This window comes from Erinaceus europaeus, chromosome 3, assembly GCF_950295315.1.
Source record: "Erinaceus europaeus chromosome 3, mEriEur2.1, whole genome shotgun sequence".
NCBI lineage: Eukaryota > Metazoa > Chordata > Mammalia > Eulipotyphla > Erinaceidae > Erinaceus > Erinaceus europaeus.
Window position 1 is genome coordinate 185,382,265 of NC_080164.1, and position 25,591 is coordinate 185,407,855.

The window sequence follows — 25,591 nt, forward strand, 5'->3', positions numbered from 1 at the left end:
TGAGCCCTGGCCCCCAGAGGTGGCCGCCCGTGGCTGTGCCAGGGTGTGGTCCTTGTGGGGCAGCTCGAGGTCAGGTGACTCTCCGGCTGTGCACAACAGGCTGGGAGCTGGTGGGAGCTCTCCACCAGGACAATGGAACCTCAGTTATTCCCCAAACTGAAGGGGAACTCACCAGATTGAGCAAGGCGAGTGTGTCATCTATTTTCCCAACAATCTGGAATAATCTACATGATTTGAGGAAAACAGGCAGAGACGTGTCATCAGTAAAAGCAGCCAGCTCACACGCTCCCTGGTGTTTACTGAAGCATCACTAAGAGCTGTCACTTTTGTTTGGACTAAGTTCAGAAAATACTGGAGAGAAATGCCAGTTCACGAGAGATGGCCGCACCCTCCCTGCCCCCTCACCTTACCAGAAGCACCCTCCTCACGGGGGCTCTGTGCATGGCAACCCCAAGAGGGGGTGACACCAGGCCACACCCAGAGCCAGCCTCACCGCGCGTGTGCTGCCCAAGCGACTGTTACGATAAGGAAGGTCATCAGGTAGACGGCAATCCTGGTTGCTAGAAGCTTCTGCACACCTTTGTCAAACTCCTGGCATAGACAGAGACAAATCACGCCTGGCACAATAAGATGTTGGAACCCAGCACACAGCCCCCCAGTCCGCAAACTGCAGCATCTGCTGAGAGGCACCGGGCAGCCCTCACACAGAGGGACCCCATCTTCCAGCCTGCAAACACAGCGACACCCCTTACAGCCCACAACACACATGGACACTGCTCCAGCCGTCAATACACAGGGACCCTCTTCTCCTGCCATAAACATAGAGGGAACCATCTTCCAGCCCTCATCACACAGGGACCCCCTCTCCAGCCCTCATCACACAGGAACCCCCTCCCCAGCCCTCATCACACAGGGACCCCCCTCTCCAGCCCTCATCACACAGGGACCCCCTACACAGCCCTCATCACACAGGGACCCCCTCCCCAGCCCTCATCACACAGGGACCCCCCTTTCCAGCCCTCATCACACAAGGACACCCTACCCAGCCCTCATCACACAGGGACCCCTACCCAGCCCTCATCACACAGGGAGCCCCCTCTCCAGCCCTCATTACACAGGGGCACCCTTCTCTAGCCCTCATCACACAGGGACCCCCCATCCAGCACTCATCACACAGGGACACCCTCTCCCGCCCTCATCACACAGGGACGCCCCTCCCCCGCCCTCATCACACAGGGACCCCCTCCCCAGCCCTCATCACACAGGGACCCCCCTCTCCAGCCCTCATCACACAGGGAACCCCTCTCCCAGCTCTCATCACACAGGGACCCCCCTCTCCAGCCCTCATCACACAGGGACGCCCCCTCTCCCGCCCTCATCACACAGGGACCCCCTCTCCAGCCCTCATCACACAGAGACCCCCCTCTCCCACCCCCATCACATAGGGACGCCCCTCCCCAGCCCTCATCACACAGGGACCACCCTCTCCAGCCCTCATCACACAGGGACCCCCTCTCCCAGCTCTCATCACACAGGGACCCCCCTCTCCAGCCCTCATCACACAGGGACGCCCTCTCCAGCCCTCATCACACAGGGACGCCCCCTCTCCAGCCCTCATCACACAGGGACCCCCTCTCCAGCCCTCATCACACAGGGACCCCTCCCCCGCCCCCATCACACAGAGACCCCCCTCTCCCGCCCCCATCACACAGGGACCCCTCTCCCGCCCTCATCACACAGGGACCCCTCTCCCGCCCCCATCACACAGAGACCCCCCACTCTCCCGCCCCCATCACACAGGGACGCCCTCTCCCGGCCCCATCACGCAGGGACCCCCTCTCCCGGCCCCATCACGCAGGGACCCCCTCTCCCGCCCTCATCACACAGGGACCCCCCTCTCCCCAGCCCTCATCACACAGGGACCCCCCTCACCCCAGCCCTCATCACACAGGGACCCCCCTCCCCAGCCCCCATCACACAGGGACCCCCCCTCTCCCCAGCCCTCATCACACAGGGAACCCCCTCCCCAGACCCCATCACACAGGGACCCCTCTCCCGCCCCCATCACACAGAGACCCCCCTCTCCCGCCCCCATCACACAGGGACCCCCTCTCCCGCCCCCATCACGCAGGGACCCCTCTCCTGCCCCCATGACACAGGGACCCCTCTCCTGCCCCCATCACACAGGGACCCCCTCTCCCGCCCCCATCACGCAGGGACCCCCCCTCCCGCCCTCATCACACAGGGACGCCTCCCCCGCCCCCATCACGCAGGGACCCCCCCTCCCGCCCCCATCACGCAGGGACCCCCTCTCCCGCCCCCATCACGCAGGGACGCCCTCCCCCGCCCCCATCACACAGGGACGCCCTCTCCCACACCCCTCTCCCGCCCCCATCAAGCAGGGACCCCCCCCTCCCGCCCCCATCACACAGGGACGCCTCCCCCGCCCCCATCACACAGGGACCCCCTCTCCCGCCCCCATCACGCAGGGACCCCCTCTCCCGCCCTCATCACGCAGGGACCCCTCTCCCGCCCCCATCACGCAGGGACCCCCTCTCCCGCCCCCATCACGCAGGGACGCCCTCTCCCGCCCCCATCACGCAGGGACGCCCTCTCCCGCCCCCATCACGCAGGGACGCCCTCTCCCGCCCCCATCACGCAGGGACGCCCTCCCCCGCCCCCATCACACAGGGACCCCCCTCTCCCGCCCCCATCAAGCAGGGACCCCCCCTCCCGCCCTCATCACACAGGGACCCCCCCCTCCCGCCCCCATCACACAGGGACCCCTCTCCCGCCCCCATCACACAGGGACCCCTCTCCCGCCCCCATCACACAGGGACGCCCTCTCCCGCCCCCATCACGCAGGGACCCCCCCTCCCGCCCCCATCACACAGGGACGCCCTCTCCCGCCCCCATCACGCAGGGACCCCCCCTCCCGCCCTCATCACACAGGGACCCCCCCTCCCGCCCCCATCACGCAGGGACCCCCTCTCCCGCCCCCATCACGCAGGGACCCCCCCTCCCGCCCCCATCACGCAGGGACCCCCTCTCCCGCCCCCATCACGCAGGGACCCCCCCTCCCGCCCCCATCACGCAGGGACCCCCTCTCCCGCCCCCATCACGCAGGGACCCCCTCTCCCGCCCCCATCACGCAGGGACCCCCTCTCCCGCCCCCATCACGCAGGGACCCCCCTCCCGCCCCCATCGCCTAAGCACGTTTTGCAGCCTCTTGTGGTTGCTGCTTGTTTTGTTTTGTCTTTTAACTTGATTTGATCAGACACAGTTGAGAGGAAGGGGAGACAGAGACACCTGAAGACTCACCCCTGCAGGTTGGGACTGGGGGCTTGAACCCAGGTCCTTGTGCACTATACTGTGCACTCCACCTCCTGGCCTGGTGTGCTTTTTTTTTTTAACCAGAGCACTGTTCAACATTGGTTTATGGTGGTGCGGGGGATTGAACCTGGGACTTTGGAGCCTCAGGCATGAGTCTGTTTGCGTAACCATTATGCTGTCTACCCTCCGCCCTGGCCTGGTGTTTTAAGATTTATTCTTTGTGGTCCGGGAGGCAGTGCAGTGGATAAAGTCAATACTCCCAAGCATGAGGTCTAAAGTTCGATCCCCAGCAGCACACATACCAGTGATGTCTGGTTCTTTCCCTCCTCCTATCTTTCTCATTAATAAATAAAATCTTTAAAAAAGGGAGTCGTGCGGTAGAGCAGCAAGTTAAGTGCAGGTGGCACAAAGGGCAAGGACTGGCGTTAAGGATCCTGGTTCAAGCCCCCGGCTCCCCACCTACAGGGGAGCGCCTTCACAGGTGGTGAAGCAGGTCTGCAGGTGTCTTTCTCTCCCCTTCTCTGGTTTCCCCTCCTCTCTCCATTTCTCTCTGTCCTATCTAACAACGATGACATCAATAACAACAACTACAACAACAAAGCAAGGGCAACAAAAGGGAAAAATATAAAATTTTTTTTAAAAGCTATCTTAGGGTGGGGGTATAGCATGATGGTTCTGCAAAGAGACTTTTATGCCTGAGGCTCTCAAGTCTCTAGTTCAATCCCCGACACCACCATAAGCCAGAGCTGAGCAGTGCTCTGGTAAAAAAAAAAACCTATCTTAAAAAGATTTATTCTTCCATGTTTTTACTGTGGGTTTAACAGTGCATTGTGGATCTGCAGAGGTGAAGGAAGGTCCACTGTTTTTTTTACCACCATAGTTCTCACGAAGCCTTAAAGACAACTTGGGGTTCCTTTTTTGGGATTCATTTCCAAGTCTATGTTTCAGTTATTTTCCATGTCTGAAACTATCTGCTAATTGTCCTTCACAACATTATCAGAAGAAACACTTTGAGCTGTATCCACTTTGTCCTGAACAGTATCAGCTTTTGACTGCCGGGTAGTATTCCTGCGACAATACACCCAGTAATGTCTCCATCCATCGTCTGTAGGGCAGTTAGTTCCTTCCCTCCTCAGCAGTTGTGAGTAATGCAGCTGCGAACACAGGTGCGCCTGTGCCTGGATCATAAGGACTTTCCAGCTTTATTTGTTCATGGACTCTGGGTGCCGCTTCCCACAGCTTTCCCAGCCTGCACTCCCACAAGCATGTCAGAGCTCTTCTCTCCCCTCCTCACCAGCACATGCACCTGTTTTTGTTGACGTGGGCGTTCTCAGGTGTTGGATAGTATGCCAGCTCCCCCTGGCTTCTGCTTAACCTTATGCCTATATAGGGATAGATTTGATCCCATTCAAAGCTTTGGTCTATTTACATAAATCACTTTTACATTTACATAAAGCACCACACTCCCTCCAGGGCATTGGTGGTTCAGTGGTAGGATTCTCACCTGCCCCACCCCTCTCCTTGTCACACCCTGATCCTCTCCTTGTCACACCCTGATCCTCTCCTTGTCACACCCTGATCCTCTCCTTGTCACACCCTGATCCTCTCCTTGTCACACCCTGATCTTCCACCAGTCACTTTTCGTTCCACCCTCTCTATGTCACATCCTGTTTCCACCCTACCTGGAGAGTATAAAAACAGCTGCTCTTCTGATTAAAGACACTTGGAAATTGCTTTCCGGCTCCGAGAGTTCCAGAGTGTATCTCCTGCGAAGTTGGTGTGGCACGAGCTCCTGACCCCTCTCCCACGCAGCAGCCTAGATCTGCTCCAGTTGAGTTCTCTCCAGCCCAGAGAGCACTGGCTCGGGAAGAAGCCCCTTCAGGTAGGTAGTCTCAGCGTGGTGTTGATTCCTGGTGATGAGTGGAGTGTCCGCTCAGCCCTTCCAGCCACATTTTTTTTGCCTGCACTATGGATCCACTGCTGCTGGAGGCCATTTCCCCATTTTATTACTGTTGTTGTTGGATAGGACAAAAAGAGGAGGAGAGGCAGAGGGGGAAAGACAGACACCTGCAGACCTGCTTCACTACCTGTGAAGCAACCCCCTTGCAGGTGGGGAGCTGGGGGCTCAAACCAGGGTCTTTATGCTGGTCCATGCACTTCATGCCATGTGCACTTAACCCAATGTGCTACTGCCCGATCCTCCCCATTTTTTAAAAAATATTTTTATTTATTATTGGATAGAGACAGAAAGAAATTGAGAAGAGAGGGAGAGGGGCTGCTGGGTGGTGGCACACCTGGTTGAGTGCACGTTACAGGGCACAAGGACTTGGGTTCAAGAGGGAGACAGAGAGACAGGCCACCGCCTGGCCCCCTGGTCCCCTTTTTACTGGGCTATTTTTTTTTTCCTCCAAGGTTATTGCTGGGCTCGGTGCCTGCACCATGAATCCACCGCTCCTGGAGGCCATTTTTCCCCCTTTTGTTGCCCTTGTTGTTGTAGCCTCATTGTGGTCATTATTATTGCCATTGTTGATGTTGTTCGTTGTTGGATAGGACAGAGAGATATGGAGAGAAGAGAGAAAGACAGAGAGGGGGAGAGAAAGACAGACAGCTGCAGACCTGCTTCATCGCTTGTGAAGTGACTCCCCTGCAAGTGGGGAGCCAGGGGCTCGAACCCGGATCCTTATGCCGGTCCTTGCGCTTGGTGCCATGTGTGCTTAACCTGCCGCGCTACGGCCCGACCCCTGAGCTGTATGCCTTCTTAGCAGATGTGTGATGTACAAATTTCTTTTCCAATTACCAGTTTGTTTTTTCCTCATGGAGTTTTCTGAGTAGGTTTTCAATTAGATGTAGTTCTGTTCATTTAATCTTATTTGACTCTCACTTGGCCAAGGGATTAAGTCTTCAATTGTGTTTCTTAGGATAAGACCCTATCATGTTTCACCAACGTTCTTCTACATATTAATATTTTTAAGTTTCAGGAATAACACCCAGGCCTTTAATCCACTGGAGGTGTGGCTGGAAGTGATGAATTCATTCTCTATGCGTCAGCTAGTATCGTCTGTTGAAGAGGTCCTCTCCCCCTGCTGAAGGGCTCTGGCCCCAGGTTGACGATGAGAGTGAGAGGCAGAAGCAGGGTCATCGCTGACATGGGCGATGCCTGCCAGGCCGCAAACGGGGCCTCATGCTCAGTGGAGTCGAGCAGCTAAGCTACCTCCTGAGTCCCGTGGGGCTGCTCACTGGACTGTCAGATCTGGGCTGGGAGAAAGAATAATGGTTCTAAACAGACTCTCCTGCCTGCCTGTGGCTCCAAGGCCCCACGTTCAATCCCCAGCACCACCAGAAGCCAGAGCTGAGCAGGACTGTGGTCATTATCTCATGAAATAAAATCAACTGTGGTCCGGGAGGTGGCACAGTGAATAAAATCAACTAAAATCATATGGATTTTCTTCCTAAAAACAAAAAACAAACAAAAAACACGGGGCGGTAGCGCAGCAGGTTAAGCGCACGTGGCACAAAGCGCAAGGACTGGCATCAGGATCCCGGTTCCAGCCCCCGGCTCCCCATCTGCAGGGGGGGGTCGCTTCACAGGTGGTGAAGCAGGCCTGCAGGTGTCTGTCTTTTTCTCTCCGCTTCCTGTCCTCTCTCGATTTCTCTCTGTCCTATCCAGCAACATCAGTGACAATAACAACAACAACAATAAACAGGCAACAAAAGGAAAAAAATAGCCTCCAGGAGCAGGGGGTTCGGAGCCCCAGCCATAACTCTGGAGGCAAAAAAAAAAAAAAAAAAAAAGACGACGAGTCAAGTGTGGCAAACCTGTCCTTGTTCCGGGACTGGGACAGAAACCACAGGGACATGTGGACAAGCCGTGTTTCTCAGACAGCCCAGCCACCTCAGGGAGAGGGCGGCAGCGCCCCTGTAGGTGACTGGAGACGACCCATGGCACGAGGAACGACACCTTGGTGTGGCAGGCCTGTATGACCTGAGGCCAGACTCCTCAGGTGCCCGCAAAGGGCTGTGGGTGTCCTGGAGCTAGGCCCCGCCAGTCCCTCCCCTGGCCACCTCCTTGGGGCATGTGGGCACGACTTGCAGGTCACTGCACCCACAAATCCACTGAGAGCCCCTAAGGATGCTACTTAGAAAAGACTTTAGAGTGGTCCGGGAGGTGGCACAGGGGATAAAGCACTGGACTCTCAAGCATGAGGTCCCGAGTTCGATCCCCGGCAGCACATGTACCAGAGTGATATCTGGTTCTCTCTCCTCCTATCTTTCTCGTGAATAAATAAAATATTAAAAAAAAAAAGACTTTGGAGCCTCAGGCATGAGTCTCTTTGCATAACCATTATGCTATCTACCCGACTCACAAGCCCATTCTGCAGTTGTGGCCCTGAGGTTGCCAGCTGGGTGCAGCCCTTCCTTACACAGCCAGGTAAGCACCATCAGATGCAGGATAAAGGGCTCTGCAGACACTGCCTGCTTGTAGCTCACACCCAAATTTCCTAGCATTTTTTGCTCAAATCAAAACTGCAAGCAACTCCCAGGCCTCCCAAATGCACTCAGGCTGACTGAGCGGGAATGGCGTCCTGCTACACATGCCCAGTCGTTTCAGACCTTGTTGCCAGGTGCCTGTTCCCTGAGTACAAGTGTCTGCCCAGCTGACCATATGTGGAAACTGCTGAGGGCTGGCGGGGGCTCGCTTGACACAAGGACATGGCAGATCTCTGGGGGAACTTCAGGAGTGGGGGAGCAGTGCTGTGGCCTTTCTCTTCCTACTCCCCCTCCATCTGGAGAAAAGGGGGGGATGGCCACGGGGAGCCACAGATCTGAGCAGATAGCATGCCAGCAACATCCCTGGTTGGAAAAAGAAAACTGCCTGACAGACCTTGGTCCCCACGCCTCTCCACGAGCCGAGCGCCCACCCCTAACCCTAACCCGGGCAGCTCCCACTCCGGAGGCCACTCCAGGGTACAGGTCGTCCTGTTCCAGTCTCTCCCAGACACGGGCCTCTCATTCTCCTTTCTCATTCTTCCTGCCTCCAGGTTTGTCGCTGGGGCTCGGTGCCCGCACTACGAATCCACTGCTCCTGGAGGCCATTTTCCCCTTTCGTTGCCCTTATTTTATCGTTGTTGCAGCTATTACTGTTGTTACTGATGTCATTGCTACTGGATAGGACTGAGAGAAATGGAGAGAGGAGGGGAAGACAGAGGGGGAGAGACAGACAGACACCTGCAGACCTGCTTCACCGCCTGTGAAGCGACTCCCCTGCAGGTGGGGAGCCGGGGGCTCAAACCAGGCTCCTTTCGCCGGCCCTTGTGCTTTGCGCCATGTGCACTTAGCTCGCTGCGCTACCGCCCGACTCCCTTGTTCTTTCAAAATAAATAACCACCTGCAAGACAGATGCCACCCAAGTACTATTTCTTAGCTTCCCTTGGTGTCCGCAGACCGCTCCACCCTCAGTGCCCTGGGCCCCCAGCCCCCAGTCCTCGGCTCTGTTCCAGCAGACCGTGTCTCATCCCAATTTCACCCTGGGGTTTCCCTTTGCCACCTCCCTTCACTCCTTCTTCCCTCCCTTCCTTCTAGAGAAAGAAACTGAGAAGGAAGCAGAGACAAAGAAGAGAGAGAGAAACACCTGCAGTACTGCTCTGCCACTTGTGATGACCCCCCCCCAAAGGCGGGGAGTGGGGGCTTGAACTTGGGTCCTTGTGCACTGTAACATGCCCCATCTAGTCCCTCACCCCTCTGGTCCCACCTGTGAGGTCACAGAGCTCTTCCTCTTCCAGCCTGGAGGAGGCTCACCTCCAGGGCACCACCTCCCTCCACTGACCTAGTAATCAGCTCCCTGGCCTCAGTGCACAGAATGGGTGGGAGGCAGCCCCACAAGGGCCCTCCAGGCAGGTGGACCTCGCTTCACCCCCAGAACAGGGGCTGGGAGCAGATGGGCCCAGGTCTTGGATGTGCCGTCCCCCCACCCGGTCAGAGGCTGGGTCCCAAGTACCTGTTCTGGGGAGATCTCCGTGTGGGTCACAGGCAGGATCTACAGAGCAAAGACAAAGCAGATCCACTGGGCTTCTCAGAATGGGCACCGCCAAACCCCAGGTGCCAGTGTCTCCAGACCCTGGCCAGTGCTGGGCTATGCCCCTGCCTTCCTGCTGCCCGAGGGTCAGTGTCCATGTTGGGTGGCTGCCTAGAGAGGCTGTTGGGGAGTGGGGGGGCTCTGGGAGCATCTGGAGTGGGGGCTCTGGGAGCATCTGGAGTGGGGGGGCTCTGGGAGCATCTGGAGTGGGGGGGGCTCTGGGGCATCTGGAGTGGGGAGGACTCTGGGGCATCTGGAGTGGGGGGGACTCTGGGGCATCTGGAGTGGGGGGGATTCTGGGGCATCTGGAGTAGGGGGGGCTCTGGGGCATCTGGAGTGGGGGGGACTCTGGGGCATCTGGAGTGGGGGGGGACTCTGGGGCATCTGGAGTGGGGGGACTCTGGGGCATCTGGAGTGGGGGGGGACTCTGGGGCATCTGGAGTGGGGGCTCTGGGGCATCTGGAGTGGGGGGGACTCTGGGGCATCTGGAGTGGGGGGGACTCTGGGGCATCTGGAGTGGGGGGACTCTGGGGCATCTGGAGTGGGGGGGACTCTGGGGCATCTGGAGTGGGGGAGACTGGGGCATCTGGAGTGGGAGGGACTCTGGGGCATCTGGAGTGGGGGGGACTCTGGGGCTTCTGGAGTGGGGGGGACTCTGGGGCATCTGGAGTGGGGGGGGGCTCTGGGGTATCTGGAGTGGGGGACTCTGGGGTATCTGGAGTGGGGGGGGACTCTGGGGCATCTGGAGTTTGGGGACTCTGGGGCATCTGGAGTAGGGGGACTCTGGGGCATCTGGAGTGGGGGGGACTCTGGGGCATCTGGAGTGGGGGCTCTGGGGGCCAGGCAAGTCAGCAGAGGAGCCACACTGACCATCACAGTGGCGATGATAGACAGCAGCCCGTCACTGAAGCTGAGCATGCGCTGGGAGTGCTGGGTCTCGCCGGCCACGTCCTCATCCCTGCTGCTCAGGGAGGTGTCTCCCTGGGTGTCGAGTGGTGGCTCTAGGGTCGGAGACCCAGACATGATGAGGCCTGGGAAGAAACACAGTCTGAGCAGAACGGATCTTGGTGGTGGCTCCGATAATCCCCACTGCCCGGTTTCAGGAGGACCAAGAGCAAGGCACCACAACTTGAGGGCCACCACTGCTGAGCACCGTCTCATGGGACACCTGCTGTGTGCCCGACTTGCTGTGCCACTGTCAGGTCTGACCCACACACGTGTGCGCACACCAGCTCACATAACGTCCAAGTCTAGGCCCCACAGCAAGCCAGATGCTCACCAGTGGGCACTTGGGGCTCACTCCCACAGGAAGGTGGCTGAATGCCAGCCTGCAGAGCACACAGACTTATAGTAGAGTCCTTCTTGGACATTCTGACGTCAAAGGTCTGGGAGGACAGTGAGATGCCATCTGACGGGGCATCTGGGCAGAGCCTGACTCCTCCTGGGCGCACAGCAACCGAGAGGAGTCTGGGTTGAAAGTAGAGAGTGACTACCTTGAACATCAAAATCAAAAGCTTCCAGCAAGAACAAATCCAACACTAAACAAGTGACGAGAAGGTGCTGGACCTGGTGTGTGCCCTGGGTGCTCCCAGGAAGTCCAAACACTAGGAGGGCAAGAGCAGCATGGTTAGCTGAGGTCCTGAGGGCTGGGGACTCTCTAGATGAGGACAGGCTCAAACTTGAAAAACTGGGGGCTGGGCGGCAGCACACCAAGTTGAGCACACATAGCCCCAAGAGCAAAGGATCCGGTTTGAGCCCCAGCTCCCTACCTGCAGGGGACACTTCACAAGCAGTGAAGCAGATAATGCAAGTGTCTACCTTTCTCTCCCCATTTCTGTCTTCTCTTTCAATTTCTCTATGCCCTATCCAACAACAGCAACAACAAAAACAAAACAAAAAAGAAAGAAAAAATGGCTGCCAGGAGCAGTGGATTCACAGTCCAGGCACCAAGCCCCAGCCGTAAGCCCAGACACAGAAACTGAAGCTAGATGAGATTTCCCAACTAACATGCAGGCCTGGCACTTCCTATCACATTTCTATTAGTGAGCTGAGGAGTAGACCCACTAGACCTCACGTCAGAGTGCATAAGGACCTGGGGTTCAAGCTTCTGTTCCCCACTTGTGGGAGGGAAACAAGCAGGGAAGCAGGGCTGTAGGTGTCTCTCTCCATATCTCCCCCTTCCCTCGCAACTTCTCTGTCCCTATACAAAGTAAGTTTACCTGAAAAAAAAAAAATATATATATATATATATTTTTTTTTTTTACCAGAGCAGTGCTCAGCTCTGGATTATAGCAATGTGGGGGATTGAGCCTGGGACTTAAGAGCCTCAGGCATGAAAGTCTCTTTGCATAACCATTATGCTATACCACCACCACCTAAAACTTTTATCTTTTACTAGAACAGTTTAGGCATTCTCTTTTTTTTTTTTTTCCTCCAGGGTTATTGCTGGGCTCGGTGCCTGCACCATGAATCCACCGCTCCTGGGGGCCATTTTCCCCCTTTTTGTTGCCCTAGTTGTTGCAGCCTTGTTGCGGTTATTATTGCCATTGTTGACGTTGCTTTGTTGTTGGACAGGACAGAGAGACATGGAGAGAGGAGGGGAAGACAGAGAGAGAGGGGGAGAGAAAGACACCTGCAGACCTGCTTCACCGCCCGTGAAGCGACTCCCCAGCAGGTGGGGAGCCGGGGGCTCGAACCGGGATCCTTACGCTGGTCCCTGCGCTTTGCGCCACGTGCGCTTAACCCACTGCGCCACCGCCCGACCCCCAGGCATTCTCTTTTTTAATATTTATTTCCCTTTTTTCAACAAATGGTGTTGGAAACAATGGGTTGAAACATGCAGAAGAATGAAACTGAATCACTGTATTTCACCAAATACAAAAGTAAATTCCAAGTGGATCAAGGACTTGGATGTTAGACCAGAAACTATCAGATACTTAGAGGAAAATATTGGCAGAACTTTTTTCCGCATAAATTTTAAAGACATTTTCAATGAAACGAATCCAATTACAAGGAAGACTAAGGCAAGTATAAACCTATGGGACTACATCAAATTAAAAAGCTTCTTCACAGCAAAAGAAATCACTACCCAAATCAAGAGACCCCTCACAGAATGGGAGAAGATCTTTACATGCCATACATCAGATAAGAGTTTAATAACCAACATATATAGAGAGCTTGCCAGACTCAACAAGACAACAAATAACCCCATCCAAAAATGGGGGGAGGACTTGGACAGAATATTCACCACAGAAGAGATCCAAAAGGCCGAGAAACACATGAAAAAATGCTCCAAGTCTCTGATTGTCAGAGAAATGCAAATCAAGACAACAATGAGATATCACTTCACTCCTGTGAGAATGTCATACATCAGAAAAGGTAACAGCAGCAAATGCTGGAGAGGGTGTGGGGTCAAAGGAACCCTCCTGCACTGCTGGTGGGAATGTCAATTGGTCCAACCTCTGTGGAGAACAGTCTGGAGACTCTCAGAAGGCTAGAAATGGACCTACCCTATGACCCTGCAATTCCTCTTCTGAGGATATATCCTAAGGAACCCAACACATCCATCCAAAAAGATCTGTGTACACATATGTTCTTGGCAGCACAATTTGTAATAGCCAAAACCTGGAAGCAACCCAGGTGTCCACCAACAGATGAGTGGCTGAGCAAGTTGTGGTCTATATACACAATGGAATACTACTCAGCTGTAAAAAATGGTGACTTCACCATTTTCAGCCGATCTTGGATGGACCTTGAAAAAATCATGTTGAGTGAAATAAGTCAGAAACAGAAGGATGAATACGGGATGATCTCACTCTCAGGCCGAAGTTGAAAAACAAGATTAGAAAAGAAAACACAAGTCGAACCTGAAATGGAATTGGAGTATTGCACCAAAGTAAAAGACTCTGGGGTGGGTGGGTGGGAAAAAATATATATTTATTTCCCTTTTGTTGCCATTGTATTTTTTAAAGGTTTTTTATATATGTTTTCCCTTTTTGTTGCCCTTATTGTTTTTTTTTAATTCTTTATTGAGGAATTAATGTTTTACATTCAACAGTAAATATAATAGTTTGTACATGAATAACATTCCCCAGTTTCCCATTTAGCAATACAACCCCCACTATGTCATTTATCATCCTTCATGGATCTGTATTCTCCCCTCCCACGCAGCCCAGAGTCTTTTACTTGGGTGCAATACGCCAATTCCATTTCAGGTTCGACTTGTGTTTTCTTTTCTGATCTTGTTTTTCAACTTCTGCCTGAGAGTGAGATCATCCCATATTCATCCTTCTGTTTCTGACTTATTTCACTCAACATGATTTTTTCAAGGTCCATCCAAGATTGGCTGAAAATGGTGAAGTCACCATTTTTTACAGCTGAGTAGTATTCCATTGTGTATCTAGACCACAACTTGCTCAGCCACTCATCTGTTGGTGGACACCTGGGTTGCTTCCAGGTTTTGGCTATTACAAATTGTGCTGCCAAGAACATATGTGTACACAGATCTTTTTGGATGGATGTGTTGGGTTCCTTAGGATATATCCCCAGGAAAGGAATTGCAGGGTCATAGGGTAGGTCCATTTCTAGCCTTCTGAGAGTTCTCCAGACTGTTCTCCACAGAGGTTGGACCAATTTACATTCCCACCTGCCAGAAGCCATTTCTCTGCTTGATAGATGATAAGCTTTGAGACAATGGAACCCCTCAAGACAAGTGTTAATTCCCCCCTGGGCAGGCCATTTCCCCTCAGGTAAACCATTTATCAGTAATCAAGTGAGTCAACACACAGTTTGGTTTCCGTCATTTGTTGCAAGGAACATTCCGCTTTGAAGTTTGCTCCCCCTCCCCCTCCTCCAGCATTCCCTCTCCTTCCCCAAAGCCTTATAATGCCTGTGAACACAGTAAAATTTTGCAGCTTAATCAGAAACTTGTCTTGCTGTCGTTCTTTCGTGTCTTGTGTCCCTTTCATTCCAGGTCTTTTAGGTTCCTAGCCCCTGTTCACCGCCCTGCTGGTCGGGGCATTCTGGCGCCCGGGACATGGGGCGAAGAAACCTTCTGGACCTAGGAACTCCGCTGATCGAGAGGGTAGGCCTATCCGAATTCACAGAGTCATCATGGCCGAGAGGGTAATGCAAAGACTCGCAGAGATCGCCACGGAAATACCCGACTGTGAGTCGCATCTGGAGGAGAGTGTCACAGCAGCTGAGGTAAGCAAAACCATGGGACATGAATTTATCAAACAAGATTTATTCATTAAAGGACTCAAGGAGTCACTCAAGACAAGAGGAACTAGGGTTTAAAAGAAAGAATTAAAGAAGTTTTTAGATTATATTGGAAATATTTGCCCCTGGTTCCCCCAGGAAGGCACTATAGATGAGAAATGTTGGAGAATTGGTGACTGTTTAATGATTACTATCAGTCTTTTGGTCCTGAACGTGTACCTGTTTCTGCCTTTTGTTACTGGAATTTAATGATATCTTAAAAATTTATAATAACCACCCTGATATTAAAAACCTTATTACAGAGGGTGAAAAGGTCCTCCAGCAACTTTCTAGTCCGCCGTCCAGGACAAAGTCCCCATCCCCATGCCCTTCTGTGATTATTGATCTTGATCCCCCAGTACCCAGTCAAAATAAAAGCCTCCCAGCACCCGATGAAGGTAAAAGCCCTGTCCCCCTCCCTATAGGTCCCACCGCACTTACTAAAGTTCCCTTTATTGACCCTCCTATTGCTAATTCACAGGAGAATGAAACCCAGCATTCTTTCCCCCGCCTCTATCCAGTATTACAAAACCCCACCTCTCCTGAAGCACTTCCCGCAGAGGATGAGGCTTTGCTAGATAAAGAGGCTGCCAAATACAATCCCGATTGGTGTCCTCCTCCCTTTAATCTCCCTCATTAAATCAATCAAACAAGACGTTCTCTTTAACTTAAAAGCTATTAATCAGAGAACCAGTACACACTTTTGATAAAAATTTAATGATTTGCTTCTTTAAAACTGTAAAATGTACCTTAGCCTAGAAAAAAAATTTTCAAAGATTTTTCTCTGCGCAGCGGGGGTGAACTAAGCCCGCCTGTTCCGCCCGCACAGCCAATCATGGCACAGGGATCCTGCTCCACAGATTGGCAAAGACTGCAGTCAGTCATTCCCTAGTCACTAACGCCCCTCCTGGGTAGATAGTCTGTGAGTTAGGAATCCAAAAACCAAAGCGGTTTTTCAAAGGGAAAATTTTCTTTTCACCAAGAATGTATGTTTTAAGTCTGTGCTAACCTTGTTTTCATTAATGTGTGTAAACCCCTAAGTAACTAAAGTTTGTTTTAAGTTTTAAATAAGATTTAGTTAAGCTAAATGTGGTTTTAAAGATCCCGACTCATAGAGTTGGCACACTTTTACCAGAGTAAAATATAAGACAGTTTAGTCCTTCTGATAGCTAATATCAGCATCAATTCATTAGTTAAAAGATTTCCTGAGATCTCTAGGCGTGGTAAAATGCCTCTACAGTCTCTCTCACTCTTGTGAGAATTGTAAATATTACCAGCACCCCAATACCAACTGCCACTGTTTGTTAATTTGCTAATTCCATCCTTGAACTGGCTTTCTAATAACCCAGTCAGTGTAGAGCAGTGGCCTTGCCAAGAAAAAAAAAGGTTAAACGTGCTATTCCTGGCCTGATAAAAAATTTTTATTCAACAGATGTGATTCAACAAAATTATTTAGTGTAAAATGATCATCTAAAAGAAATGTTAACAGTAAAATTTTATTTTAACATTTCAGATATAAGGTTTATGTTAGCTTTTTAAGTTACCTATCCAAATCAAAGTGAAAGATCAATTAAGTTGTGTACCCACCCTTGTTCATAGCTGCCCTAAGGGTGTGATAGCTTTGTGATAAACAAAGATCCTAACAAACAAAGTTTAACATTTTACTTAAAATTGTTTTTAAGACTGGCTTGGGTTAGTAAAAGATAACACAATGGTTATGTTAATTATTTACATGCCAGAGGCTTTTGCTCTGGTTTTCCTCTTTATATCTTTCTGCTTTTAAAAATTATCTGGTTTGTTTTAAGACACTGCCAGAGGTTTATTCTTGATAAATTAAGGTTGTGCTTAATTTATCATTGTGCTTCTGGTCAGATAGATTTGTTTTGGCAAATCCTGATTTAACAAAATTATTATTTTGAACATTTAAGTTATGAGGTTTTATTTTAGCCTTTTAAGTTGCCATATTAGAGTTCTGAGGAGTAAAATCTATTAAGAGTTTTATATCTATGCTTACTCATGATAGCCTTGTGATGAGTAAAGATCTTAGTAAACTAAGTTATAATAGTGTGCTTAAACTAATCAGTTTAAAATAATGCTAAAAAATGGTAAACATTTTATCATGTCAACACATTAGGTATTGACTTTCTATAACATATTGGTATATTCTAATAAAGAGCCTTCTAAAATCATAGAAAAAACCTCAAGCCAATTCTAACCACTAGATCATCAATTAACTTGGTACAAGTTCTCTCCCTAAGTAAATAATTATAGGTACATCTGTACATGAAGAACTGACTGCTCATATGGTAAGATTTAAAACTAAACATTTTTTGTTTTTTATTTATGGGTGTGTGATGACTCCTAAAGTCACTCGTATCCTAAAATTTTTCTCATTTTTTTACAAGCCTCTTAAAATTGTAACGCTTGACCTGCCATAGTGAGAGCACTTTACTGGCTCCTGCATTGTTTAATTAAGATCTTGCTATTCAGACTTTTAAGATTAATCTCCATTGATAAAAGCCAATGCTCTCTGACAGATTGATGTAATTCACCTGCCCATGTTTAGTAAACAAAAACTTTTTTTTCTCAGTTGATACTTTTTCTAAATTCATGTGGGCTACAGCTCAAACAAAAAAAAAAAAAACTAAAACCCTTAAGCTTAATTAATAAAAAAAAGGAGAATGCACCCCCCAGTATTCAGTTGGCTAAAGTGTCAATGAAGTAACATACTAAACCTTTTCAATATTTACAAAAATTCTAATTGTCCATTTATTATATCTCATTGACAAAGCCACCCACTTTTCCAGTCACAGAGACATATTTCCTTTTTCTCTTTTCAACACTGGATGTCCATGTTTGTTTTCCTTTTATTATGGTGGATGACATTATTGCTCTTGCAAAATCCACAGAGTCCCTGTTGGCAAGTCCTTACCACAAAGGACACCATGGCAGTATATACTCCAGCTAACCTCACCAGCTTATCCAAGTCTTCTCTTTCTGCTGACCTACCACTGCTGACTTCATCTTTGCATGCTTATTGACTGCTCACTTTTCTCAAAATATTCATCGATGTTCAAGGAACCTCACCTTGACTTCTAATGTGTATGTACCTCCTCTGTGTTTTGGTAAACACCATCCTATATTTTCATGTCAATTCTTCTCTACCTGGTCCTTGCCTCCTAGTTTTGCTTGTTCCACAGCAGACCCTCTATGAAGAAGAAAAATTTCATCAGTTGGCGCTGACCAGACCAGACATGCTGTGTTTCTTCCCCTGGACATCACATCCACTGACTGCTTCCCTTAGACTTGCTGGTGGCATGCTAGGACACTCTATATATTCCTCCCATGAATTTTCTAACAAATTACAACAGGTTATAGACTCCACCACAAATAGTCTTGAGTCACTACAGAGCCCCTTATGAGACCCTTATTAGTCTTTTGTTAGTGATTACCTTAAGACCCTTTATTTTTAATAAGATTACTGATTTTATAAAACGGCAGATTGACTCCTTGGCATCAAAACCTTTGCAAATACATTATCACAGACTTGATTTGGCTGACAGAGGCCTGGCTGAACCTGAGGATGACAGACCCCCTTTTCGGATGGCATAAAACTCAGAATTATGCATCGAGACATCCAACCTTGGCAGGGCAAGGACACCAGTAAGGGGTGTAAGGCAAAGGACTGCAGGGGGAGGACCCTATTGTCCGCCTCTGAGTCCCCTGTGAAGCAAACCTGATTTGCATGGAGGTTGGTGTCAGCAACAAAAATTGTTTCCCTAGAAACTGTGGCTCTGCTTCCCCTCCCCAAAAAGACACCGAGAGCCTTATAAGATGCGGGAAGGTTGGTTTTGCACCCACCCCGTGGGAGGAATCGGGTCAATACTTCACCCCTCTGGTTATGTCCACCACACCTGCTGTTAGGGTCTCCTCTCCTCACCCCCAATTGCCAGTCTCAATTTAAATTATAACAAAGGGAGGATATGCCAGGAGCCATTTCTCTGCTTGATAGATGATAAGCTTTGAGACAATGGAACCCCTCAAGACAAGTGTTAATTCTCCCCTGGGCAGGCCATTACCCCTCAGGTAAACCATTTATCAGTAATCAAGTGAGTCAACACAGTTTGGTTTCTGTCATTTGTTGCAAGGAACATTCCGCTTTGAAGTTTGCTCCCCCTCCCCCTCCTCCAGCATTCCCTCTCCTTCCCCAAAGCCTTATAATGCCTGTGAACACAATAAAATTTTGCAGCTTGATCAGAAACTTGTCTTGCTGTCGTTCTTTCGTGTCTTGTGTCCCTTTCATTCCAGGTCTTTTAGGTTCCTAGCCCCTGTTCACCGCCCTGCTGGTCAGGGCACCCACCAGCAGTGCAGGAGGGTTCCTTTGACCCCACACCCTCTCCAGCATTTGCTGCTACCTTTTCTGATGTATGACATTCTCACAGGAGTGAAGTGATATCTCATTGTTGTCTTGATTTGCATTTCTCTGACAATCAGAGACTTGGAGCATTTTTTCATGTGTTTCTCGGCCTTTTGGATCTCTTCTGTGGTGAATATTCTGTCCAAGTCCTCTCCCCATTTTTGGATGGGGTTGTTTTCTTGTTGTTGAGTCTGGCAAGCTCTTTATATATGTTGGTTATTAAACTCTTGTCTGCTGTATGGCATGTAAAGATCTTCTCCCATTCTGTGAGGGGGTCTCTTGGTTTGGGTAGTGGTTTCTTTTGCTGTGAAGAAGCTTTTTAATTTGATGTAGTCCCATAGGTTTATACTTGCTTTAGTCTTCTTTGTAATTGGATGTTTCATTGATGATGTCTTTAAAATTTATGTGGAAAAGAGTTCTGCCAATATTTTCCTCTAAGTATTTGATAGTTTGTGGTCTAACATCCAAGTCCTCGATCCACTTGGAATTTACTTTTGTATTTGGTGAAATACAGTGATTCAGTTTCATTCTTCTGCATGTTTCAACCCATTGTTTCCAACACCATTTGTTGGAGACTCTGCTTTCCCCATGTAATAGTCTGGGCCCCTTTGTCAAAGATTAGATGTCCATAGGGGTGGGGCCTCTTTTCTGGACTCTCAATTCTATTCCACTGGTCAGTGTGTCTATTCATGTTCCAGTATCAAGCAGTTTTGATGACAATGGCCCTATAATACAGTTTGAGATCTGGAAGTGTGATGCCTCTGGTTCTGTTCTTTCTTCTCAAGATTGTTTTGGCAATTCTAGGTCTTTTCTGGTTCCAGATAAACATCTGTAGCATTTTTTCTATTCTCCTAAAAAATGTGCTTGGGATCTTGATGGGGATAGCATTAAATCTGTAGATGGCTCTGGGTAATATATTCATTTTGATGATGTTAATTCTTCCAATCCATGAACATGGAATATCTTTCCACTTCTTTGTGTCTTTTTCAATTTCTTTGAGTAGGGACTCATAATTTTCAGTATACAAGTCTTTCACTTCCTTGGTTAGATTTACTCCTAGATATCTTATTGTTTTTGTTGCTATAGTAAAAGGAATTGATTTCTGGATTTCAATTTCTTCTAATTTAGTGTTTGCATAGAGGAATGCCAATGACTTTTGAATGTTAATTTTGTAGCCTGACACATTACTGTATTGAAGAATTTAAAGACGGGTGCTGTCTTTGTTGATCTCACAGCAGCCTATGACATGGTCTGGCACCGTGGTCTCCTGGTCAAGATCTCAAGACGCCTGCTCCCATGGGTGGCCAACACTATATCGTTTCTTCTCCAAAACAGAAGATTCCGGGTGCATCTGGGTGACAAGTCTAGCAGATGGAGACTTGTCTCAAGTGACCTGCCCCAGGGCTCTGTTCTGGCTCCTACGCTATTTAATATTTACATCAATGACCTCCCAGAAACTTCTTCAAGGAAGTTCATCTACGCCGATGACATCTGCTGTGCAACTCAGGCATCAAAGTTCGACATCCTCGAGGAAACACTCACGAAAGACATGTCTCTGATATCTGATTACTGTAAAAAATGGCGACTAATTCCTAGCACTGCAAAAACGGTATCACCTGTTTTCCATCTACACCATGCCTCGGCCTCGCGTGAGCTTAATGTGCAGCTTGGCGATACGAGAATCTGGCATGAAGCCCAGCCAGTCTATCTTGGCGTTACTCTCGATCGCACTCTGTCATTTCACAAACATCTCATAAAAACAGCAGCAAAGGTGGGCGCGAGGAATCACATCATTGCAAGACTGGCCAGCTCCTCATGGGGCGCGAGTGCTTCCACACTACGATCATCCTCTCTGGCATTATGCTATTCCACTGCAGAATACTGTGCCCCAGTATGGTTCCGTAGCCCCCATGTCCACTTGATCGATTCCAAATTATATTCCTCCATGAGGATAATTTCTGGAACCATCCGTTCCACCCCGGTTCCATGGGTGCCAGTTCTTAGCAACATCGCCCCGCCAGATATTCATCGGGATGCGGCATCATCTAAGTTCATTTCCACGTCTACGCTCAACCGGACCTGCCAATCTATGTGGATATCTTCGCCCACCCTGTTCAACGCTTGACGTCTCGTCACCCAATCTGGTCCCCTACGCCTACACTGAATTTCTCTGTTCCAGACTCTTGGAAACAGAGCTGGCAGCTGAGGTAAAAAACAAACACCTCATCACAGACCCCTGTAAGCATCAACCCGGCTTTGACCTAGCACGTTATGATTGGGCTCTCCTCAATGGCTATCGAACAGGCCATGGCCAGTGCGCCGCTATGTTCCATCGCTGGGGAGCCAGAGATGACCCAAACTGCCCCTGCGGCTACAGACAGACTGTGACCTACATAGTCAACGACTGCCACCTCTCCATATTCAAAGGAGGTCTTGAAACTTTACATCAGGCTCAACCTGATGCTGTTGACTGGCTACGGAAGAAGGGCAAACGCTAGAAGAAGAAGAACTGTATTGCCTGATGATTTCCAAAAGCTTCTTGCTGGATTCCTTAGGTTTTTCCATGTATACTATCATGTCATCTGCAAATAAGGAGAGTTTGACTTCTTTTCTTCCAATCTGTATGCCTTTAATTCCTTGCTCCTGCCTGATTGCTATGGCAAGAACTTCCAACACTATGTTGAATAGTAATGGTGATAGTGGGCATCCCTGTCTAGTACCTGATCTGAGTGGAAATGCTTCCAGTTTTTCACCATTGAGTATGATGTTGGCTGTAGGTTTGCTATATATAGACTCCACTATCTTCAGGAATTTTCCATCCATTCCCATTTTTTGTAGTGTTTTGATCATAAAGGGATGTTGTATTTTGTCAAAGGCTTTCTCTGCATCTATTGATATGACCATGTGATTTTTGGTCTTGTTTTTGTTGATGTGGTGGATCATATTGATTGATTTACGTATATTTAGCCAACCTTGCATGCCTGGGATAAACCCCACTTGGTCATGATGGACAATCTTTTTGATATACTGCTGTATCCGCTTAGCTAGAATTTTGTTCAATATTTTCGCATCTATGTTCATCAGAGATATTGGTCTGTAGTTTTCTTTTTTGGTTGTGTCCCTGTCTGCTTTTGGTATCAGGGTGATGTTGGCTTCATAGAAGCTGGCAGGGAGTATTCCAGTGTCTTCAATCTTCTGGAAGACTTTTAAAAGTAGAGGTATTAGTTCTTCTTTGAAGGTTTTGTAGAATTCATTTGTAAAACCATCCGGTCCAGGACTTTTATTTTTGGGAAGGTTTTTGATATCTGTTTCAGTTTCTTTAGCTGTGATGGGCCTGTTCATGTTATCTAGTTCCTCTTTACTTAGTTTTGGAAGTTGGTAGGTATCTAGGAAATCGTCCATTTCTCCCCGGTTCTCTAGCTTGGTGGCATATAGTTGTTCATAGAAGCCTCGCATGATATGTTGAATTTCTGCGGTGTCTGTTGTGATATCTCCTCTTTCATTTACTATCCGACTTATTTGGGTCTTCTCCCTTTTTTGTTTTGTAAGTCTGGCTAAAGGTTTGTCGATTTTGTTTACTCTTTCGAAAAACCAACATTTACTTTCGTTGATCTTTTGTATGGTTTTCCTATTCTCAATGTTATTTATTTCTGCCCTAACTTTAGTAATTTCTGACCTTCTCGTTGCTTTAGGGTTCCTTTGTTGTTCTTCTTCTAGGTCTTTAAGGTGTGCAATCAGGCTGTTTATTTGTGCTTTTTCTTGTTTCCTAATGTGTGCTTGTATAGCTATGAACTTCCCTCTTAGGACGGTTTTAACTGTGTCCCAAATATTTTGATAGCTTGTGTCTTCATTTTCATTGAACTCTCGAAACATTTTGATTTCTTCCTTGATTTCCTCTTTGACCCAGAAGTTGTTAAGAAGTGTACTGTTGAGCTTCCACATTTTGGGACTGTTACTAATCTTTTGTTGATTGTTAAGTGTTAGTTTAATTCCACTGTGGTCTGAGAAGATTCTTGGGATGATTTCAGTGCTCTTGAATTGGCTGATGCTGTCTTTGTGGCCTAACATATGGTCTATCCTTGAGAATGACCCATGTGGATTTGAGTAAAATGTGTATTCCAGTTTCTTGGGATGACTCTGAAAATGTCCAATAGTTCTAGTTTATCTATCTCTTCATTTAGCTCCCTTATGTCTTTATTGATTTTCTGCCTGGATGATCTGTCAAGTTGAGAGAGTGGGGTGTTGAAGTCCCCTACTGTGATTGTGTTACTGTTAATATATTGCTGTAGCTCTTTCAGTAGAAGTTTGATGTATTTAGATGGCTTCTCATTGGGTGCATAGATGTTAATAATTGTGAAGTCCTCTTGATTGACTGATCCTCTGAGCATTAAGTAGTGTCCATTCCTATCTTTTTTAATCTTATCTATTTTAAAGTCTATCATGTCAGATATGAGAATAGCTGTTCCTGCCCTTTTTTGTGGGCCATTGGCTTGTATGATCGTTTTCCATCCTTTCACTTTAAGTCTGTGTTTGTCTTGTTGAGTTAGGTGGGTTTCCTGTAGACAGCATATTGTTGGGTTGTGTTTTCTGGATTCTTTTTTTTTTAATTAATTCCTTTTGTTGCCCTTGTTTTATTGTTGTAGTTATTATTGATGTCATTATTGTTGGATAGGACAGAGAAATGGAGAGAGGAGGGGAAGACAGAGAGGGGGAAAGACAGATACCTGAAGACCTGCTTCACCGCCTGTAAAGCGACTCCCCTGCAGGTGGGGAGCCAGGGGCTCGAACCGGGATTCTTCCGCTGGTCCTTGTGCTTAGCGCCACCTGTGCTTAACCCACTGCGCTACCGCCCGACTCCCAGGGTTGTGTTTTCTGATCCATCTTCCTATTCTGTATTTTAATAGGTGAATTCAGGCCACTGACATTTATTGATATCAAAGATTGAAGATATTTTAACGTCATTCTTGTAGAGTTTTAGAGTGTTTTGATATATGTCCTATTTGTGGTGGTCTGGTTGTTTATAGGAGACCTTTCAGAACTTCTTTCAGGGCAGGCTTGGTGATGGTTGCTTCCTTCAACTCTTGCTTGTCTGAGAAGGTTTTGATGCCTCCCTCTAGTCTGAATGACAATCTAGCAGGATATAGTATTCTTGGCTGAAAGCCTTTCTCATTGAGCACTCGATAGATATCTTTCCATTCCCTTCTGGCCTGTAGTGTTTGTATGGAGAAGTCTGCTGCTAATCTTAGGGGTTTTCCTTTGTAGGTGACTCTTTTTCTCTTGAAGCCTTCAGGATCCTTTCTTTATCCTTATTCCTTTCCATTCCAAGTATGATATGTCTTGGTGTCTTTAGGTCTGGGTTAATTCTGTTTGGGACCCTCTGGGCTTCTTGAATTTTTATGTCTTTGATGTTGTCTAGACTAGAGAAATTTTCAGCTATTATGGCCCGGAAAATGCTTTCTTCCTCTCCTTCTCTTTCTTCCTCTGGTATGCCAATAATGCGTATATTGTTTCTTTTGAAGTCATCCCATAGGACTCTGTTGTTGTTTTCAGCATCTCTTAATCTCTTTTTGAGATCTCTTCTTTTTTAGTTGCCTCTAATTCATCCTCGATCTTGCTAATTCTGTCTTCAGCCTCATAGATTCTATTCTCTCTTCCCTCTACTGCTTTCTGGAATTCATCTATTTTGTTGCCTTGCTCTGATACTGTTTTAGCTTGTTCAGCTAGTTGCATTCTTAGCTCAGCGATTTCAGTTTTCAGCTCTCTAATAACCATGAGATAATTAGTATTTTCTTCCATATTCTCATTTGTTGTTCCTGCATTTTTTTAATAGGGCTTTTGTTCCTGCATTTCTGATTACAATTTTTTCAAATTCTTTACTCACTCCTGTTATTATTTCCTTAGCTAATGTTTGGATGTTGAACTCGTTATTATTATTTTTTTTTTACAGGAGCATAGACCTTTTAATAGATTATATAGGTATAATGCAATTTCCTCTTATTCAGATGACACTTATCATAACATTATTAGTAATATTAAACAAATAGAAGCAACTTAAATGTTTAACATTAAGGGAAGATTGAAGAAATTACAGTACATCCAATTAATGAATTATTAAATTCATTATTAAATCATTATAGTAAGTATTAAGAACTATACCTATAAAGATAGTACAGAATTTAAAATATAGATTATTTAAATTTGTGTGTATGCAAAGCAATTATGCACGCTGTGACTAAAAGCGTGTAAAAATATGCACACATGAAAATAATTGAAAGGGATATGTAGAAATGATTGTAGAATTTATAGTCATGTGGCTAGGTTATGGATTTATTTTTCCTGAATCTCACGGAATTCTTTAAATTCTATTAATAATTTTTTTCATTAATTTCTGTTTTTTAGGGCTGGGGAAATAACTCGACTTATTAGAATACAGGATTTATGTGCCTTAGACTCCAGAGGTGCCAGATTTAGTCTTGGATCACCATAAGCCAGAGCTGAGCACTGTTGTC

At 48.0% G+C, this 25,591-nt stretch overlaps 3 protein-coding genes across 18 annotated transcripts in view; 2 read left to right on the plus strand and 1 right to left on the minus strand.

Moving 5' to 3' along the window:
* Window positions 1-25,591, plus strand: part of PIGG (phosphatidylinositol glycan anchor biosynthesis class G) — a 264,955-nt gene that overhangs the window by 34,197 nt on the left and 205,167 nt on the right. The window lies entirely within an intron of this gene.
* The window catches only part of TMEM175 (transmembrane protein 175), a 35,287-nt gene that overhangs the window by 4,192 nt on the left and 5,504 nt on the right, over window positions 1-25,591 (minus strand). For 2 of the 12 annotated variants that reach the window (XM_060188388.1, XM_060188387.1), the window contains exons 2-5: window positions 10,277-10,437; window positions 9,329-9,367; window positions 494-591; window positions 173-224 (exon numbers count right to left, since the gene is read on the minus strand). In XM_060188388.1, the coding sequence (XP_060044371.1) occupies window positions 173-224; window positions 494-591; window positions 9,329-9,367; window positions 10,277-10,429 (342 nt within the window). In that variant the 5' untranslated portion in view covers window positions 10,430-10,437. Of the gene's footprint in view, window positions 1-172; window positions 225-493; window positions 592-9,328; window positions 9,368-10,276; window positions 10,438-10,685; window positions 10,830-25,591 lie in introns of those variants that run through there. The other 10 variants (XM_060188394.1, XM_060188393.1, XM_060188384.1 and 7 more) reach the window with 9 other exon arrangements.
* The window catches only part of GAK (cyclin G associated kinase), a 30,305-nt gene continuing 15,126 nt past the window's right edge, over window positions 10,413-25,591 (plus strand). Inside the window, exon 1 of the mRNA XM_060188395.1 lies at window positions 10,413-10,437. Coding sequence (XP_060044378.1) covers window positions 10,428-10,437 — 10 coding nt within the window. The 5' untranslated portion in view covers window positions 10,413-10,427. The remainder of the gene's footprint in view (window positions 10,438-25,591) is intronic.